This window comes from Fistularia commersonii, chromosome 19 (genome assembly GCF_037954325.1).
Source record: "Fistularia commersonii isolate RoL2024-O1a breed Wild chromosome 19, RoL_Fcom_v1.0, whole genome shotgun sequence".
NCBI lineage: Eukaryota > Metazoa > Chordata > Actinopteri > Syngnathiformes > Fistulariidae > Fistularia > Fistularia commersonii.
The window spans coordinates 14,567,505-14,587,870 of NC_141302.1; the positions used below are offsets into that span (position 1 = coordinate 14,567,505).

At 46.3% G+C, this 20,366-nt stretch overlaps 1 protein-coding gene across 3 annotated transcripts in view; it reads left to right on the forward strand.

Annotated features, from left to right (window-relative positions):
- kirrel1a (kirre like nephrin family adhesion molecule 1a) overlaps positions 1–19,595 on the forward strand; it is a 41,194-nt gene extending 21,599 nt beyond the window's left edge. Inside the window, exons 9-15 of one of the 3 annotated variants that reach the window (XM_086165413.1) lie at positions 4,686–4,812; positions 4,929–5,029; positions 7,342–7,558; positions 10,759–10,866; positions 11,812–11,939; positions 12,206–12,319; positions 16,974–19,595. In XM_086165413.1, the coding sequence (XP_086021539.1) occupies positions 4,686–4,812; positions 4,929–5,029; positions 7,342–7,558; positions 10,759–10,866; positions 11,812–11,939; positions 12,206–12,319; positions 16,974–17,636 (1,458 nt within the window). In that variant the 3' untranslated portion in view covers positions 17,637–19,595. The remainder of the gene's footprint in view (positions 1–4,685; positions 4,813–4,928; positions 5,030–7,341; positions 7,559–10,758; positions 10,867–11,811; positions 11,940–12,205; positions 12,320–16,973) is intronic. The other 2 variants (XM_086165414.1, XM_086165415.1) reach the window with 2 other exon arrangements.
- Positions 19,596–20,366: the final 771 nt, after the last annotated feature.

The window sequence follows — 20,366 nt, forward strand, 5'->3', positions numbered from 1 at the left end:
CATCCAGCACACTTATGGTTCTCTCAGTGACAGTGAGTTATCTTCAGTTGATGCCCCATGATGCATCATGTCTAGAGCGTGCAAGTTCTTAGACAGACAGTTAACTAGCAGCGACCAGCCTCCTCCCTGACGGAAGAGAAAGACAGGCTTTTAATTTCAGTTTCAGTTTCAACCCGGTGCCTGGATGTTTCCTTTTTCTCTGTGTACCCAGAAGGCCTCCTGCATGGTTAGATGATCAAATTCCGTATCTGGTCGGTTTCAAATGTCTTCTCCATCAACTGATATTTGTTGGTTTCAAGCTTTGTGCTATTGAACCAAAACCCGATGTGATCTCACTTTGTCACTTAGCTAGCTTGACATTTTTATCGCAATGAGTTCTTGTAGGTCCAACATAAGCAAGATGGATTTTAGGCCAAATCCCTTCAAATCTATGCAAGAGCGACTTCCTAACTTTGCAGCCAACATCTTTGAATTTGAATTTTGTTTTTCTCTAAAAGGATAATCATGGTTACGTACTTCGTCAAACGTCATGGCCTGTTGCCATGGTTGTTCTATATTCCGTCCAGACAAATGAAAACGACTCAAATAGAAGTGGCGCGATGGATGTTCCTCCCTGGTTCTACTGATGTCATGTTTTCTTCTCTTTTTGCTAGTCACAGTTGAGCATACAACACTGGCCCCACACCACTTCTAGTGGTATTCCTCCGTTTGCAGCCACGCATCCGAGAGCTCCCCGAGAACATGTAGGATTTCATGGGAAATGAACGCAGGGGACGGACAGAAGGCACAAAGTTGAGCATCAATGAGCCCTCAGATGGCTCCTAATCAACCCGGCATGGTGTGGACAGGAAGTGCAGCGGAGAAGGTTCACTGGTACAAACTTGCCACCGTGAATTTCGATCGCTGAGTGATAGGGCTCTCATTTTGTCTGCCAAATGGCTTTGTTGCCATTAGCCTGCGCCATCGAGTCATTAGCATATCCTTTGGTATGCACTTTACACGAGGGACCAGTGCCCTGAAGATATACTGCAACACGTACGTAACAATGGCCCGACTATTGTAACAGTCTTTTTTTTTTTTTACATAGACTCTCACAGGGGCAACTCGATACTGCCTCTGCAAGTGACTTTACACAGATTTCAGGTTTCTGATGTAAAACACAACAGTGTCAGTCATTTAAACAGACTGTTCCAGATGATGACAGAGGAACTCAGACCTCTACAGCCGCTTTCGGACGGAACAGTTCTAAGAAGTGGCCAGGAATTTTGTTCCGGGAACTAGTCACATCCAGGGGAACCTTTTAATTTTGCATTCAACCATTAAAGGGACTACGGGTCGGGGCCGCGGCAGGAACCAGTGTGATGGAGCTTTACCTCGTTTTTGTTTCTCGTGATGAAGAATTAGCCTCTAGGTGCTAAGAAGTGTCCAGCTCCAATTCGGCTCCAGAAACTCACCTCCTCCAGGGGAATCTTTTAGTTTTGCATTCTCATGGACCATTGTCGGGACCGCCAATGTGCACCTTAATTATTCCACACCGTGCATATAATAACCATGGACTATGAAATGGGTTGCAGTGTCTGTATCTTCTCCCTGCACTGCTTCATTGTGTGAAGAACCCCGTTAGACATTAGCTAACTCTGGAGCTAGCCCTTATTGTGGCCAAAATATTGATGTTCCTCTGCAAGGCCTTGAAACCCTTTTGTGAAGAAGCAGATCAGAAGGGCTTGGAGCTTTTCATTCATTTTTCAAGGCTTCGGTCCATTTTGTCGCAAGAAAACAGCCGATTAGTGACCACAGTAGTTTTAAAAAATTGGCGCTCTGCAGTCTGTAGGAAGTACCTGCTAATTGACATGGCTTATGAGTTAACAAGCATCTAGATCAAATGGAGGACTCTGCCTCATAGTAGGAGGTGAAATGACTCTTGGAACTGAAGGTCCCTGATTCCTCCGTTGTCCCAAATAGCCAAGAAATATCCCTTGCAAAAAGTTCAACAGTGCGAAAGGACCGAAAAAGCCACATGAGAAGCAAAAATTGGTGGACTCAAAGTGATGTTGGGTGGCAGCAGCCGCTTAGGGCGGCGACATAAGCTATTCCCTCCATCCCCTCGAAGCAGAAACATGAATATGAGAAAAGCACAAGAATGCACCCTTGTCCTTAAAAGGTCGAGTGAATCATCAAGCTGCATCCTTGTAAGTCACTCACTTTTTTCAGGGCATTTTCCAAAGGCTGTCCTGATGATGAAACAGCCGAGGGGAAAAACCCCGTGTCCTCGCGCTGCTTGAAATCCAGATTTTATTTTGTTCCTCTGGTTTTATCTCGTGTCGGGGAGATGATTTGCAGATGGATTTTAGTTCTCTTCTTTTTTCGATCTTTTTTTTTTTCAACGTTTGCTTTGCTAAAATTACAGTAAAATGTGAAATCTGCTCGAATACTTGGGTAACATTTTACATGCAGAAGTTCAAGCAGTGTCTGGGTGGATGAAGAGATCGATAAATGGATGGTCGGAGGGATGATTGACAGACTGACGGATGGATGGACAGATGGATTTAATCGATGGATTGATTGGTGGATGGATGGATGAATGAATGGATGGATGGATGGCTGGATGAATGGATGGACGGACCAACCGATGAATGGATAGATGGATAGAGCAATGAATGGATCAATAGACGGAGTGATGGATGGTCGGATGAATTAATTGATGGATGGACTGACAGACGGATGGTCGCGTGGATGGATGTACGGACCGACTGATGAATGGATGGATAGTCGGGTGAATGAATGGATGAACAGTCTGGCCGATGGATGAATGGATGAACAGACGGGTCTGTGGATGGACAGACCAACCGATGGATGGATTGATGAACATACCAATGGATGGATAGATAAACTGGTGGATGTATGGATTGTGCGATGGATGGATGGAGGGATGGGTTGATGGATAAATGGAAAAACAACCGTCCATCCTGTTCCTGTCCTCCATCCATCTGAGGTTGTATCTGATGTATCTCAAGTTGAGGGTCATAGGGTTCTCTACACCTTCTCAGGCCAAGTAGTTAAATAGGCTAGATGGAAAAACATTGCACCTTGGGATTTGTAGTCCAAAGGACTACAAAAGCAACCTCAGGGCCCGTTAGCCGTTCCTGTGACCATGGGAGCAGACGCCAACAACGAGCTGACCTAGAAAAGCGGATCTCCGTGTCGGCCCGGGGGCTCGGCCTCCTTCGCTTTCCCCGTAAAATACGGTTTGCCGATGCTGTTTGGACGACAAACATCAAACTGCACTGCGTCTCGTTTCCCCGCCTGCGGATTCCATGTTCGGTATGAAACATTTATCGACCAAGATCAAAGATTAGTCTTGTCTCCTCACTCTAGGCGCTTATTTACTTCCTAGGAATGCGTCTGGAATGTGATTATAATATACAGCGGTCCCTTAAGATACTAATTTAATTTGTTCCAGAAGTGGGTTCGTGTGTTGATTTTTTTCATATCTTAAATTAATTTTACCCATTTAAAATGATAAAAAAGAAATCAATTTCCCCCTCAAAATTCGCAAAATAAGGATAGTCATACAGAAAAACCCTGAAAAATAAAGGATATTAATAATGTAAGGGACATCAAAAAGAAAAATCATGGTTATTGTAAACACATTGTTGTAATAGGAATCCTTACCTTACTTAATTCACTTACATTTTTCTTCAGAATTTGTTTTCTTCACTAGTTTTTCTTTTTTTTTAATTCATTTTCCTCTAAATCACTGTCGCTAGATTTTCTTCAAGCATTGCTCTAATGAGGCTTGCTTTTTCATAGCCTTTATAGACTCCTTTTGCTTTAGGATGGAACATATCGCGGATACATTGCGATTACAGTCACGTGCGTCACGTGCTTAATTTCCATATAAAGCATCGTCTTGCTTTCTTGTTCACTACTTGCCTTACTACTCGCTTTCTTTGGGCTTGTGATGATAATAAAAAAAAAAGCACAAAATAAGCACAAAGCTATAAAATGATGCCACAGAAGAGATAGGAACATTACAGGAGATATGCGTACTGTACCAATTACCCGGACGAAGTGGCTGAGGGATGCTGGAAGCTGCAAGGCGTTCTTCAAGGTGAAAGCAGCGAGAAACGCCAATTCAGAAGACGCGGCGGCGTCATGAAGCGTATTTGAGACGTGGAAGCTCTCTTGGCGCGTGCCGGGCGAATATCTAATTTAGATTTTCTCGCTCTCGTATTCCTATCGTGGTATTTCAAGGATAACATTTGCTGGAATAGCGCTTTGCATCTTGAAAAATGCGTATATAAAGTGATTCATATCTTATGGGGCCACTGTATTAGCAAAAACCTGGCAAATCATTGGAGCGATGTTTAGTTGCGGTGCATATTTAATTCACGTCTGATAACAGATGCAATGGATTTACATTTTTATCACTTATAAGGTTTATTTCAAACAGGTGTGTGATGCATCCAGGGTCACCACAGAGGTCAGGAACGTAGTATGGCAGCCCGTGAGAACACTCCGTATACGTTGTGTGTGAGCAGTAACGTGCACATGATCCTGCCTTCTACTCACATGCGTGGGCTTTTTATTTTGTTTATCCCTCTTGATGCTCAGTGGGTTTACCTTGTTTATCTCCCCGTGTCCTTTTACTTATTTATTTATTTTCATATTCCACTCCCCCGCAGGTTCTGAGCAACAGCAATCAGCTGTATCTGAAGTCAGTGAGCCAGGCCGACGCCGGCCAATACGTGTGCAAGGCCATCGTCCCACGGATCGGCGTGGGAGAAACCGAGGTCGCGCTCACAGTCAACGGTCAGGGAACCTCCTCGCCGCTCAAAGTGGCCAGTAATCTGAAAAACGGGGATGGAGAATGGCTCAGGCCGGATTTGCCGTGTCTCCTTCACTCACGTGTCCTCCGTCTTCTCCAGGTCCTCCCATCATCTCCAGCGACCCGGTGCAGTACGCCGTGAGGGGAGAACGAGGGGAGGTGAAGTGCTACATCTCCAGCACGCCCCCGCCAGATAAGATCGTAAGTGGAGAGACGGCGAGACGCGGAGAAACACGAGAAAACCTGAAAATGTCAAAATTTGTTGGTGTTTAAAAGACGCTTTCTCGCTGTAGAGATCTTTTGCAGTTCCTAGAACCTTATCAGGAAGTTTCCTGGTGCATTGGGACAGAAGAGGAACCATGAACCTTCAGCTTTTAGAACCATCTTAGCTCTTACTCTGAGGCAAGGTCTTTTTGCAGTCCATAGGAGCTCAGAAGCCGCACCCCATCAGCAGATACTTCTTACTTTTTTAAAACTGTCTTGGGCACTGGTCAGCTGTTTTCTTGCAACTAGCGAGAAATGGAGCGACGGGGAAGTCCGGTTCTTTTGGCCTGCTACGCCGTAGAGGGGTTTCCGGGGCTCGCAGAGGAACATCAACATTTTGAACCAAAATAAGTGCGTAGTTAGCCAATGGCTAACGGGGCTCTTCACAATGCAGGGAGAAGATAAAAACACTTCAACCAACTGATAGTCCATGGTTATTATTCTATGAAGGCCAAGGCAGCTTCCACCTCCTCATTGTCCGTGTCGTCTTCCTCCTCTTCTTCTTCTTCTTCTTCAGTGGTTTGCTTTTGAGTGTGGAGCTCAAAGGTGCACGTTGCAGGTTGCCACTGTGGTCCCTCACTGCCTGTGGGAACGCAATACTAAAAGGTTCCCCTCGGGGAGGGGGAGGGGGCAAGTTCCTGGAAGCAAATTTGAACCGTCCACTTCTTAGCACTTAGCAGCTAATTATTCAGTGCGAGAAACGACAAACAGGAAAAAGCTTTGGTCACAAAAAGCCCGAGCTTGTACCTCACCTTCATGTCCCCCTCCCCCCCTTTTTTTTTTTCATAAAACGCCTCCGCTTGCTCCTGCGTGGCAGATGCTTTCAGCCGCTGTCCCTTTTTTTTTCCCTCCTGAGTGGTGGCTCGCTCTAAAAAAGAATTCCCCTCCATCCCATCACATAAACAGACTCGCACTAAGCCGCTCTGCTTTTAGCCCCCCTGCGTCAGGAATCGGGCCCGGATGCTTTTTTTTTTTTCCCCCTCCACTCGCCTGTATCGCGCAGCGGCGGCGCTCTCCTCCCCGGCCTTTGTGACTGATCCGTCCTGACTCGCTGCGAGCTCCCCTAATGCAGGCGGTGGAAGGTTGCGACATAAAAAGAGCTATGAAATATAAAGGAGGGGAGACGAACAGTTGTCCCAGTAAATGCCGCGGCCAGGAGATTCTCCTCCCCTGGAATAAGTGGGCAGATTATGGGAACATGTGGGTTTATGCATAATTAACCGTTCTCCGCGCCATACAGGACTTCACTGCTGAATAATACAGCTGCTTTTAGTGGATTTAAAGGTGGTCCCCCCAACCTCCACCTCCACCGACATCTGGAGATGCGTCCAAACTGTTGCTGGTCTGAGGAAGCTGTGCAGGGTGTGTGTCCGAGCGTCGTCCAACTGGAAGACTACGTTTAGAAGCGAACGTTCAAATCTATAAGACTAATTTCTTAGATTTATCTACATCCAAATCACCTGCCTCCGTTTAAACTACAGCCAATCATCTCTGTCCATCTAACTCAACCAATCATGTACCATAATTTTACCCAAAGCCATCTACGTTCAACCAATCATCTGCCTCCAAATAACCAACAGCCAATTATCTGTGTGCATGTAGTTTACAGCCAATCGTGTGCCATCATCTAGCCCGCAGCCAGTCATCTCAAAAACCATTCACCTGCCTCCATCTAATCAACTGTCAATCATCAGCCTACCGAACTAAACTCAATCTGGTCCAAAATGTTGATGTTCTTCTGCGAGCCCTGGAAACCCCCCTGAGATGTAGCAGGGCGGAAGAGCGTGGACCTCTGTCCATTTAGTCCAAAGAAAACGTCTGACCAGAGACCACAGTAGTTTTTTATAACGGTGCAGGAAGCATCTGCTAATGGGGCGGGGCTTATGAGTTCCACCGATCACCAAGAACCAGAAAGAGACCCTTTCTCGGAGTAAGAGCTAAGATGGTTCTAGAAGCTGAAGGTCCATGGTCCCTGGTAGCTACGCTGTCCAAATGCACCAAGAAATGACCTCATTCCTGAAAAGGTTCTTGGAGCTGCAAAAAGTTCCTCCCAATTTGAAAGATGACGTCTGGAGTCCAGCAGTCAAAGAACATCCATTATTCACATGGAGTTCCAGTGGAGGGCTTTTAGCTACATTATGATAATCCCATGTTCCTCACACACACACACACACACACACACACACACACGCGTATTTGTATTGACATCCTTGCTCCATTTCAGAAGGAGTTTTTGTGTGTGCTGGCAGGTGTGGGCGTGGAAGGAGAATGTGTGGGAGAAGGAGAAGGGTACACTCCTGGAGAGGTATACGGTGGAGCAGAGCAAGCCGGCGGCCGAGGGCGGCGGCGTCCTCTCCACGCTCACCATCAACAATGTAATGGAGTCGGACTTCCTGTCCACTTACAACTGCACCGCATGGAATGCATTCGGCCCTGGGACCATGATCATCACCCTCGAGGAGACCGGTATGTTTTTTTTTTTCATGTCGCCACTAGGGAGCGGTGGGGAGCTCACATACCGGTTTCAGATGATGGCAAACATGGAGGCAGGGGAGTGGCTGTTGACGCCATGTCGTCTTCTTATTTTTTGCTGCTCCTCCCGCTGGTTGCACTCGAGCATACAAGTTTTGCTACTGCTCTGTTTGCTGCATTTCTGACTACCTCCCAAAAAACGTGAGGAATGAACTCCGAGGGCGGACAGAAGGCTCCGCCCCTATTTAAACATTGAATACAGGAACACAGCCGAGGAGAAATTTTATAAGGGCATGGTATTTAAAAGTTTGGCAAAGCAGCAAGCGGTGCAAGGCGACAATGGTCACTTGGGGCTTGAAACACTCGAGCTGCATTGAAGAGGCGCGACGCCCCCAGGAATGAATAAATCACGTTAACGCCGACGACATAGGACGTGAGGAGGAGGGTGAGACTTTACAGGATGAAAATATGATACAGTGGAACCTCGAAATACATGTTTAATTGGTTCGGTGACTCATTTTGCTTGTATATGAAATTAAATTTCTCCATTAAACCATTATGAATCTGTTCCAGCCCCACGGGTTTGTAAGGTGTTTTTAAAACACCTTATTTGTAATGTTATTTATACCATTATTTGTAATAAATAACAAATAATTTATAGCAAAATAATAATACGCGGGTGGGAGCGAAGGAGGTTCGTTTGACTTTTTCATTCGGTGTTCTGTTCATAACTTAGCTTACTGGGTACACACTTGATGCTACAAAGTGTTGCTAACTGTGCACACTCTGCTACACTTAAACTTACACTTTAAACTTATTTTCTCAACAGAGTGAATGCTGTTCCTTTTTTAAAAACGATCAAACCGTCCCTGACCAGCATTGAACAACTCTTCTGATGCCTCGTCAGTTGACGTTCCCGCCGTCCACTACACAAAATCCTATTGTTTCCTGATTTATCATAGATGAGGCTCTCTGTCACTGTATCTCATCAACAACAATTTCTCCATCTATTCATGGAAGATTCCACAAAACACACACAACGCTCATGTTTTTCTATGATTTTTTCTGGGCTAGCTAGGGACAGCAACAGGTCTCTATGTCTCTAAACGCCACTCCATGGACAGCGGCCACATCGGTGTACATCCCGCTGGCTTATTACCTGCATCACAATGCAAAAACAACAGCTCAGATATCTGAAAACTCCTAAATCGATGCATTCATAAGTCAATGTTCCTCTGTAGATTCTGTATAAATGGGCGGATTTCCAAGATGGCCGTTCCGATGATGGCCGTCCAATAAGGCTCGCTCTCATTCCAACATCGCACCACTGACGTTTTTATCTTCTGCCCCTCCCGGATCCCGACATGATGTTTACAACTGCTAATAACAACCTCCAACAAATCACCCCCTGTGAGCGTGTGGTGAATAATGTATGTGACCTATATATTTAAAATGAATATTTGAAAAGTGTGACATCCGTTAATTTGCGCCGCATAGCTCATAAAACAGAGCCGTTGTCGGAGCACAGTGCGTCTAAGATGCGCCGAAGTCAGGACAGATGATACTTAATGCCTCTCAGTGTTCGGTAGGCAGCAAACATGAAATATGAAGAAACTGAAGCTCTTCTTGTCAGAACAGGAAGTAATGGAGATGCGAGGTTAGGGGCGCCAAACTGTAAATTTAACCTGGAAATGTATTTAAAAAGACTCTCCGAGGGGTGAATCTTTTCTAAGTCCGTCTTGCGTCGATCCAGGACTGCTATACCCGTAGAAGATCAGCCCGCTACAACTTGATTGACGTCTGCGAGGTGGCGCGTGACCGCGTTTGCACGCGAGTTGATTATGAGACGTCTCAGCGCCGAAATGCATCGTGCATGCGTCCGTGGATAAGCAAGCGTTGCGAAATGTTCAGCAGGGAGGCGTTATACCAAATTAGCCTCTGCCAATGGTCGTAAAACAAAGCGGTTGTACATCAGCGCGGTGGCGGGTAGGGGCCTGTGTGTGTGTGTCTGTGTGTGTGTGTAAGCATGTCTGAGGAAAACTGATTTGTTGGGGCGGGTCGTGAGTGGACGATCTGAGCGAGTACTGGGTGGTCGATCTTCTTCAGAGGCAAAGCTGCACTAAACAGCGATCTGCTTTCTCTCTGAAGGAACTTTTTGCAGTTCCTAGAACCTCTCCAGGATGTTTCTTGATGCATTGGGACAGCAGAGCAACCAAGGACCACGGACCTTCAGTTCCTAGAGCCATCTTAGCTCCTACACCAATGCAGGGTCTTTCTGTGGTTCCATAGTTACTCCTGGGTGCTTGGTAGAACATATAAGCCACGCCTATTACTACATACTTCTTGTACACTGCAGCGTGTCATTACAAAACTATGGTGGCCACTGGTCAGATGTTTTCTTGTGACAAAAGGGACAGAAGCAGCATGAAATGGAGCGACTAAGAGGTCTGAGCACCTAAAGGCGTTGTTTAAAAGCTTTCTAGCTGTAGTTTCTAGAACCTTTTAAGGAAGTTTCCTGTTGCATTTGGACAGAAGAGGAACCATGGATCTTCAGCTCCTAGAAGAATCTTAGCTCCTACTCTGAAGGAGGGTCTTTTTACAGTTCATAGGAACTCAAAGATGATTGTTGGCACAGCTAGGTCCCATTCGCAAATACTTCTCGTGGCACATCTTAGGCGCTGCTCAGCTGTTATGGAGGTCCGAGCTCTTCTGGCCTGCTACACCTCAGAGGGGTTTCCAGGGCTAGCAGAACATCTACATGTTGGCCAAGATAAGCTAGATAGCTAACGGCAAACAGGGTTCTTCAGACGGCAAAGCAGCACAAGGAGAAAATAAAAACACATCAACCATCTGATAGTCTGTGATTATTATTCCATGTTGACCTCATCGAGTTACTCTTCTTCCTGTGCAGCTTAAGATGCATGTTGCAGGTCTCCACCCTGGTCTTTACTGCCTGTGGGAATGCAAAACTTAACACATTGCGGCTAATTATTCAGCGCAAAACAGGGAAAAGCTTTGGTCACAAAAAGCCTGAACTTTGGGAGACTCATTCCTGGAGTTGAACTTCTTTTAAGTTTGACTCAGAATGCAGGATTGGTGTTGTAGATAATGAATGAATGCAATGAAACAGCAATGTCAGGCGCACATTATTAAGTCCATGTGTGTCTCCTCTGTCTCCTGTTCATGCCCTGCAGAGGAGGTCCCGGTGGGGATAATCGCTGGAGGGACGGTGGGCTCCACCATACTCCTCTTCATCTTCCTGCTGGTCCTGGTTCTTATCTTCTACCGACAGCGCAAAGGCAGTGAGTCACGTTGTCCCGCCGGCTTAACAAGTTCACAACAAAGGCCCGATCCGGCGGTACAGTGGTACTTCCCAGTGCAGCTGTCGGGTTGCGCTCCCGGTGGATGTGGTTATTTGAATTCATATTCTTAAGAGGATTAGCTCTCATAGGGGTCTCTGCTGAGGACTTGTAGCCGCTGGTTGAAAAGAACTAGTCAAGACTGATGTTTAACGCCGGGACAAGGAGTTTTTAGCAGAGCGTTGCCTCACATGTATAAAGATGGGGTCTCAGCTGACCTACATTTACCAGCGATATGTTCTGGGAGGAGGAGGAGAAAAGAGGAGAGGAGTGGAAGAAGAGGAGAGAAAAGGAGAGAGGAAGAAGAGAAGTGACCTTCCAGATAGATAGATAGATAGATAGATAGATAGATAGATAGATAGGGAGGGAGGGAGGGAGGGAGGGAGGGAGGGATGGATGGATGGATGGATGGATGGATGGATGGATGGATGGATGGATGGATAGATAGATAGATAGATAGATAGATAGATAGATAGATAGATAGATAGATAGATAGATAGATAGATAGATAGATAGATAGATAGATAGATAGATAGATAGATAGATGCAGACATTGATGGTTAGAGCGATTAATGGAGTGATCACGAACAGCTGAATAGCTTGACAGATGCAGTCAAATGGATAGTGCAGTTAATTAGGAGATTAATCAGTACATGCACAGATGAATAAATGATTAGGTTGTTCGTTCGTTCGTTTGTTCGTTCGTTCGTTAGTTATTTAGTTAGTTGTGTTTACCCTGGTATAGTATTTCCAGTGCAAATCGAGTTAGTAAAAGCTCAGGAGGCCGTCCACCATCTGGAAACCGCTCCCCTCTGAACTCGCCGCGCGGCACTCAAGGAAGTGCCGGCGCCACCAGCTGAGCTCAGCCTCGCTATGTTTTGCTTCCAGGTCGGCGCGGGGTCACGCTGGGTAAGCCCGACATCAAGGTGGAGACCATCAACAAGGAGACCCACAGCTTGGAGGAGGACTCCGGCAGCGTGTCCACTGCCTCGCGCATGGTCAAGGCTATGTACTCGGTGAGCGGCGTGTGTGTATTGTTTACACAGCCTGTAGCTGCAGGAGGAAAGGCAGATTAACTCAGTAACCCTTTCCCTACGCCATATTTTACCTAACTCAGAATGTTCCCCTGAGATCTCTCACATTTAACCCTGTTAATTCCATGTTCTCCTCCTCCTCCTCCCTCCTCCTCCCCTCTGTCTCCTCCCGTTCTGTTGCGGCGCCTCCTCTTTACCTTTTTCTTTTTTTTTTTTTTGTTTTGTTTTTCTGTTGTTTGACGCTTTAGTTTCTCCCCTCTGTGTCCTTTTCTCCCTCCAATCAGCCCTTTAAGGATGATATCGAGCTCAAGTCCGACCTCCGCAGCGACACGCTTGACACCCGGCAGGAGTACGACCTGAAGGTGAGCACGCGCACACACACAGACGCACGTTCCTCCTCGATAATTTGAGAATCTCTCAGAAGGTCAGCGGATTTTGAAACGTACATGAAAGCTCGAGAAAAAGCACATTTAGTAACAGAGTTGTCAAGTGGTTGCCTCGCAGCTACCGGTTGGATCCCAACAGGGCTTGTGGAGCATCCAGTGTTCTCGTATCACGTGGGGTTCCACCAGGTTCTCCTGGTTCCTCCCACAGTCCAAAAACACGCAGAAGGATCATTGGGGACCCTCAATTGCCAAGCTTTGTGTCTCTATGTTTGTCACACAACCCCAAACAAAACAATACAAGCTATAATTTTATAATAAAATTACATTATTATTTTATTATATTTTTATATTTTTCTTCTATGATATATTTTTATTCTTATTTTATATAATATGAATATATATACTATACATTACATAATTATGTATTCTATTTATTTATATATTCTATTTATTTCTAATTTTTTGTTATATTATTATATTGTGTATCATATTTTACATTATATATTTATACTATATATTAATATTGTATTTAATTATATTTATACACCATATTTATTTATTATTTATCATGTTATAATGTATTTTTTGTCACAAATTTTGTAATATATTACAATATGAAATATGATGAATTGTAATATATACGAAATGTATTACAAAGTTAAAATCAGTTGCATTTCCAGTTTGTGCCTACTATGGGGCGCCTACGTGCACTCAATGGCATTCAATGTAACTTTCAAGTAACATTCGGTCCACTGGAGTTAAATATCAATGAGGGGCGCAAAGCAGATGTTGCGTCCCCCGTCCATCTTAGCTGAATAGACATGGAGAAATCAGCGCTCTTGCAGAAATGATGACAACAAAGTCCTTTTTTTTTTTTTCTAGCGAGTCTCGGCATGTAAGGTGGCGGACATTTTGGTTTATGGGAACCCCAAACGAATTACAGGATTGCTATTACAAATATAATGACGTGGCACAGACACTTGGTCATTGTGGGGCCAAAATAACTGCAATTGCTTTATTCTTCATGAGGCGGCTGTGGCTCATGTTGTTGGTTCAATTCCCGGCTCCACCTGTCAGCATGCCCTAGCGTCCTCGAGCAAGACACTCAGTAGTTGTATGTCCACGTGTAGAGATTTGAAATCGCTAGCTTTGACAGTGCTACATAGTTAGAGATCACTGATCAATGACATTGACTACTACTTTTAGCTATTAGCTACTATATTTCATTGACGTTTTCGGCTTTAGCTCGGAGGCCCACAAGTCCTCTGCGCTCTTGTCTGATCGTTTTGGACCCGAGTCCACACGTCTGGCGTGGAAACCAAAGCAGATGTGATCTGGGTTATATGATTTTACATAGGTTGCAGCTCCTGCTCCCTCAGTTTTTAAGTTTTCCTCACCACATAGAGAAGCAGCGGAGAAGATCAGTCACTGGCCAAGGACAACCGCCACTGCCTTTGAAGGCCTCCCAAAGACATACTTCAGCGCTTCGCTTCGCCTCGCCGAATGGCACTTTTCCCAAAACACGCCCCTCCAGCTCAGCCACTGAACATGTATGCTGTGGCTCCCTCCAGTTTTTTTTTTCCTTCCATCGCAGCGATAAATCTCGAAGTAAAAATGCAGCGGAAAGTTTCGTTTTGGTCCGGCACTGGAGGGAAAGCAGCGCAGTGAGCTCATCCTCCCCCCTCCTCGTCGGCCCCGGAGCTGTTGCATTGGTGTTCAGTTAATTCAAGCAGAAGCAGCCCATCGGGTTAGAGCTGTCGGTTCCACCCGTTGTTGCGTCTTGCAGAGATTTGCTACAAACCCGTCAAGTCAGGTTTTATCTGTTCGGGGCCGAAGCACAACCAAGATGTCTGAAGACACTTTCCATGTAGAGCGGGTCTGGACCACAGTCTTTTAGATGAACTACAGAAACTGAACATTCCCTGAGGAGCTTGGAGACGACTGTGAGGAAACTCCGCATTTTAGCGGTGCGGAAACCTCAGGCGGATCCAAGCTCGACGCTCAATTCAATTTCCAATCCCTTTACAGTCCGACACATCGTCCTTGAAGCGGCTCATTCCTCTGATAACTTTTGCGTGGCGGCTAACGCCAACACTTCTGAAAGACAACACAACAACTCATGTTGGAAAGAAGAGAAAACAAGATTACAACAAACAAAGGGATCTTAGGCGTATCCTGCTCATTCAGCTGCTGTGAATAATTCACACGCTTTGACACTGTGAGGTTGGAATCACCGTCGGTGATGAGCGGATCTTGGCACGCTAAAAAGCTGCCAAAACGCCGCTGCTGACGACCCCCCCCCCCCCATGAATATTTTGTGAGGGCAGAAACAGAAACGCCACCCCTCCAGCTGCAGCGCTGCCTCGCATCGCTTTGAAGAGAGACTGACACGAATCCACCCCAGGAGCTGGTTAGATCAGCTCGACAACCACCTCAGCCGCCGCCCCGCCTCCGCCTGCCTGCGGCACCAAAGCACGGAACAAAGTTGGTTGCGGGAAACGTCTGGATGACGAGGAGATAGGAGAATCACGTCAGATAGCGCGGCGGGGCAGCATCGGAGGCAGACGTTCATGAGATGATGATAGCAGGACATGTTAGCAGGATGCTTTCTGTCCGCAGGCTTGTTATTTCATAATTCGGTTTTCAAGTTTCTTCTCCTTTGGGCTGCTCCCTTGAGGGGTTGACACAGCCAGTCACCTGCCTCTATTCAGCCCACAGCCAATCACCTGTCCCCATCTGTGAATCACCCACAAAGCCGCCTGTAACCTAGCAGGGGAACCGCTAGAATTCGCAAGTGCGAAACAAAATTAAAACAAGGTTGAATTTAGTGTGGGTGGCGCAGTGGTTCCTCACAGCAAGGAAGTGCCTGGTTCAATTATTTGGTTCTGTAGGGGTTCTCCGGTTTTCTACCCTGGTCTGAAAACATGCATGAGGTTCATTGGAGACCCTATATTGTACAGAGAGGTGAATAGTTGTATGTTTCTCTAAACGGTCCTGGGATGGACTGGTTGCCTCTAGCACCTCCTGAATGAATTAATCTGATAAGATAAGATCCCCATAGGGGGAATTCCTTTGTCACAGCAGTGTAACAGACAAGAGTCCATGTCCTGGAGGACTGCACATCCAGCACATCAATATGATGCAGGCTACTCGTGGTTGTTAAGATACAGAGCAAATATTGATGAATGATATTTGGAACACGAGTCATCGGGAGGTTAAACGCTTCCTCCAGTGACTCACAGCGTCAGTCAGTGTTTGTAAAATTAGAAATTTTCTCACACTAGTTGAAAGAAGAACTACAAGTGCCCCTTGCAAGAGATGCGGCTTTCCTTGCAACGCTTGACAAAATGGTCAACTTCTTCTTTTCCCTTGGGCCGACAATCATCTGCCTCTATCTAACCCTCTTCTCTCACGCCAGCTAACTTCCTTTCCTCTCTCTCCATCCATTGACCTCCTCTTTGGTCTTCATCCCCTGTAAGCCCCAACCTCAGCATCCTTCTACCCAGATCTTGCCATCCCTCCTTTGTCCATGTCTAAATCATCTCAGTCAGATTTTATCTCCAGAAAACCTGTCCTACTGATAGACTCCGTCTTCCTCTCTGCCGAAAGAGGAACCTCCGTATCTTCATCTCTGCTCCCTCCAGTCTTCTCCTCAGTATCATGGCTGCTCTCACCTCTGTCTTCTCCAACTTCCCTTTCATTCTGGCCAACACTCTTGACCCTCTTCTCCACCCTCTCTGCACTGTAGGCCCTCAGTACTCCTCCACCTTCTTCACCTCCACCCCCTGTAGCTTCACCGTTCCACTTGATTCCCTCTCATTCACACTTATTTTGTCTTGCTACCCCTCAGGAGCATACCTCCAACTCTGTAGACGTTTCTCCACCTGCTCCCTGCTCTCACTATAGATCACAGCGTCATCTGCAAAGCGTCATAGTCCATGGAGACCAACTTCATTTGTGAGCCTGTCCATCACTGTAGCAAACAGGAAGGGAAGGGTCACTCCCACCTCCACCTTTACCTCCTCCGTCACACCTCTCAGCTTGTCTCTGGGGCAAAGCAGTGAGCCGCAACACGAACTTTGAATGACAAGGTTGTCGGCGGGAGTTGTGTAGATGATATCAATAACACGAGATTTTTTTCGGGGCCGTTCGACAAGAAGGAAGTTGGACAAGGTTCCGGGGTGGCTTTCCATCGAAACAATATAAAAAAGTAATTATTAATTTATGGCTTTGGCGAAGGTTCACTTACAGACCAGTGGCTTCCAGCGCAAATAAGCCTCTGTCAGGGCGCCAAATTCATACAGGTTTTAAAACCCTCGCCAAGCTGTGAATTATAAAAATCCTCTTATGGTTTTTTTTCAGTGCAACAGACTCGCTCTGCCGTCTTTGAAATGTTTTACAGAGTCTACTGCCCAGCATGTGAATCTATCATAGTCTAAATATGTGAGAATTTGGGGGGTTAGGGTTTCATTTTTGGGGGGGGGGGGTGAACTCCAGAATTCAGGTAGCTCCAGACCATGACTCAGGGGTGTTAGAACAAGGCCTGTTTCTCACGGGCTTGGGCACAGGCGTGGTGGTCTCCTAAGCATATGGAGCCTTGATTTCCACTCTGTGTTCTCCTGTCCCCCAGGACCCCACCAATGGCTACTACAACGTGCGCGCTTCCACCCACGACGAGGGCCGCCCCGCCTCCCGCTCCACCATGCACTACTCCGACTACCGCTCCCCGACGGGGACGCCAGGCGGGGCGGCGTCCATAAGCAGCAGCGCCGGCGGCTCCGGGGCCACGGCCAGCGGAGGGGCCCCCGTCCCACCGGGGCCCCTCACCTCCCCCGGCCGTCCGCAGGCCTGCTACGACCCCAGACCCCCCTCCAGACTCTCCCACATCAGCTACGCGCAGTTCAACACCTTCACCCGCGGGGGCCAGAGCCAGCAGCCCCCCGCCAACGCCCCCCCTGCAGCCAGTGACTTCCCCGGAGACTGCAGCCTGCTGGACTCCACCTCCCAGCTGGCCTACGACAACTACGGATACCCCTCTCACTACCAGACCTACCGGATGGGCTTTGCCCCGTCCAGCCTGGCCCCGCTGGAGGCCGGCCCGTCCTACGAGATGTACGGCGTGGGATCCGGTGTCGGTGGCCCCGGGGTCGGCGTGGGGCCCGGCGGCCCGCCGCCCTCCGGGTCGGAGACTGGACTCGGGAAGTACGGCAGTTCAACACGCTTCTCCTACACCTCGCAGCACTCTGACTACTCCCACAGCAGACACACACAGAGGATGCAGACTCACGTGTGAGGCCGAGGGACACCCAAGGAAAAGCGTCTTTTAGATAGCGTTGCAGCTAAGAAAACACCCGATTCCCGCGCGCACACTTACACACACACACGCATACACACACACACACACATACACACGCGACTACGAAACACAAGAATGAGCATCACATGCCCACGCACAGTCAGAAGACCATACCTATGAGACGGGGAAGGTCTTGGGAAAGCGAGAGAGGGAAAAAATAATAATATAAAAGCAGTGGAAAAGGAGGTCTTAGGGAAATTCCACAATTTTTGAAATCCCCCCACCCCACCCCCTCGCTCCAGACGCGACAGTGAATCTGAGCTCTAAAAGAGCAGACGCGCAAGTCACAATCAAGATGGTGTTGGCCGGGGAGGGGGGGGGGGCAGGAGATCCCAGATCTCCGCGGCAACAGAGACTTTTGCCGTGAACTTTGTAAATGAGCGTCTCACAGACTGTTGAATAGGGAGAAACCTCAGCCAGTGGAAGTCGTTTCTGGCCGCCATTTTTTTTATTTTAGCTGGTTGTCTTATCCAACGATCATAGAGCACATATATATATATATATCTATATACATATATAGATATATATATCTATATATATATATATAAATATAGTATCCCAGAACACCCTTCCTTGCGATGCCATCATGCTTTTCTTGTCGATGACGGTTGTCCAGATGGGTTTCATCATTTTTGCACTGCATCGACAGTATTCATGCTTTAGACATCCCTTACCTATATCCTTGTAATGTCTTCTTTTTATTTGCACACCAGACTAGAGCTTTGTATTCTATTTTTTAACATTACAGAATTATTTTTGTCAATGTAAAAAAGAAAAAAAGAAAAAAAAAAGTAACATGTACGTGTGGACCAAAAGGTTTCGAGCGCACAGGACTCGGTGAGTGGGGGGACCCAGGCGATATCCACTGAGACGGAGCGAAGAGACGTGCCAACTCTTGTAAAAAAAAAAAGGATTCAAGGTATATTTCACGCCAGAAGGTTAAACCAGTGTATAAAAGATACCTAGTGCCAAGTGTTCATGTTGTTCTTCACCTTAGCTCATGTATATGCAGTATAAGCTCCTTCTATTGGCAACTGTTGCTTTATTAAGCAGGCTCGGTTGGTCGGGGTGGGCCTTCCCGGACATTTTAATGGATCGGGGGGGAAGCGTGGGGATGGTGGAGGTGGGGGGGGGGGCGAGAAGCCTGGCGTGGATGAAGAGAGAGAAAAAAATAAAAACAACAAAAACACACAGATGTTGGGTTTCGAGCTGAGTGGCCTTACAGGGGAACGTGTCATACATTTCCATTTTAAATCATTCCTCATTGTCTGCCAAAAAAACGGCCAGAGAAGAATGTGTGCAAGAAGGTTCTATGAAGGCTTGTCTACGATGTTGCCGTGTGGTGGTGTGTGTGTGAGCGTGAGAAAGACGAAATGTGTATGTATGTGTGTGTGCGTGCGCGTGTGCGCGTGTGTGGTGCACACAACCGTTTGTGCAATGTGTTTGTATAGATGTGTGAATGTTGACATGCGTACTGTTAGCATACTGTTAAAACGCAGTGCCCAATTCCAGCGTGCGCAGGACTATTGTATGCATGTGTGTGTGTGTGAGTGTGTGTGTCAAAACGCGCGGATGTGTGTGTGTGTGGGTGTGTGTGTTTCAGTATATGTCCATATCATTTCTCTCACAATCCTGTTACAGTACTTTTATACCTCTGGTAGGACTGTATCCTGTATTATTGTGTCTTTGAATTTAGAAAAAAAATTCCAATGTTTATGTTATTGTACTGTTCTTCGTAGCAGAGAAAAGGTGTACAATGAACGTTATCAAACTCATTTTTTAATTTCATTATCTTCAATATTTTTTAAAAATGGTATGTAATTATTTTTCCACAGTATTACATAAATAAAAGCACTGTTTTTTATAAATAAAAAAAATAAATGAATAAAATTGAAATGTGTTGCATGTACTCGTCATTTTCTACATGCATCTTTCGGCGTGGGGGTCAGGGAACGAGGGGAAATTGGGGCTCCGCATCTGCAGGACATGAATGAATGAATAATAATCATTATATGAACACATTTATCCATCTTGCAAATATGAAGTAACATTTTAAAAGAAGGAAATGCCACTGGTGTAAAGTTATAACAATTATTGTTGCTGAGAATTAGTTAATTAACCACAATATATATGTATTATTATTATTATTATTGATATATTCATTATACCATTATATATTTATTCATTGATTCTTTACCTTTACCGCTTATCCTGCTCTCAGGGTCGCAGCCGGCTGGATCCCAGCTGCCACTGCGAGAAAAAGGGCGCACCCTGCGCTCGATCACAGGGCCACATAAAGAGACGTGAAACCATTCACACCACTGGTCAATTCGGGATCTTCAAAAAACCTCTCCTGCATGTTTTTGAAATGTGTGAGGAAACCGGAGAACCCACCCAGACACAGAGGGGAGGAACGTGGAGACTCTACACAGAAAACCCCACTGTTAAAAGGCAAACCTGGGACCCTCTTGTGGAAGCACCAAGCACTGCGCTACCTTCCATTTCATACTAACATATTTATATTTGAGTAATATATTTTCACACACAAGCACTATCTATGGCACCCCAGAAATGTCTGTGTTTGATGCATATTCCTGCAAAGTCTCCTCACAGTTATCACTGTGACAAAGCACAGTAAACACAATTGTACACGTATGTGTTAGTAAA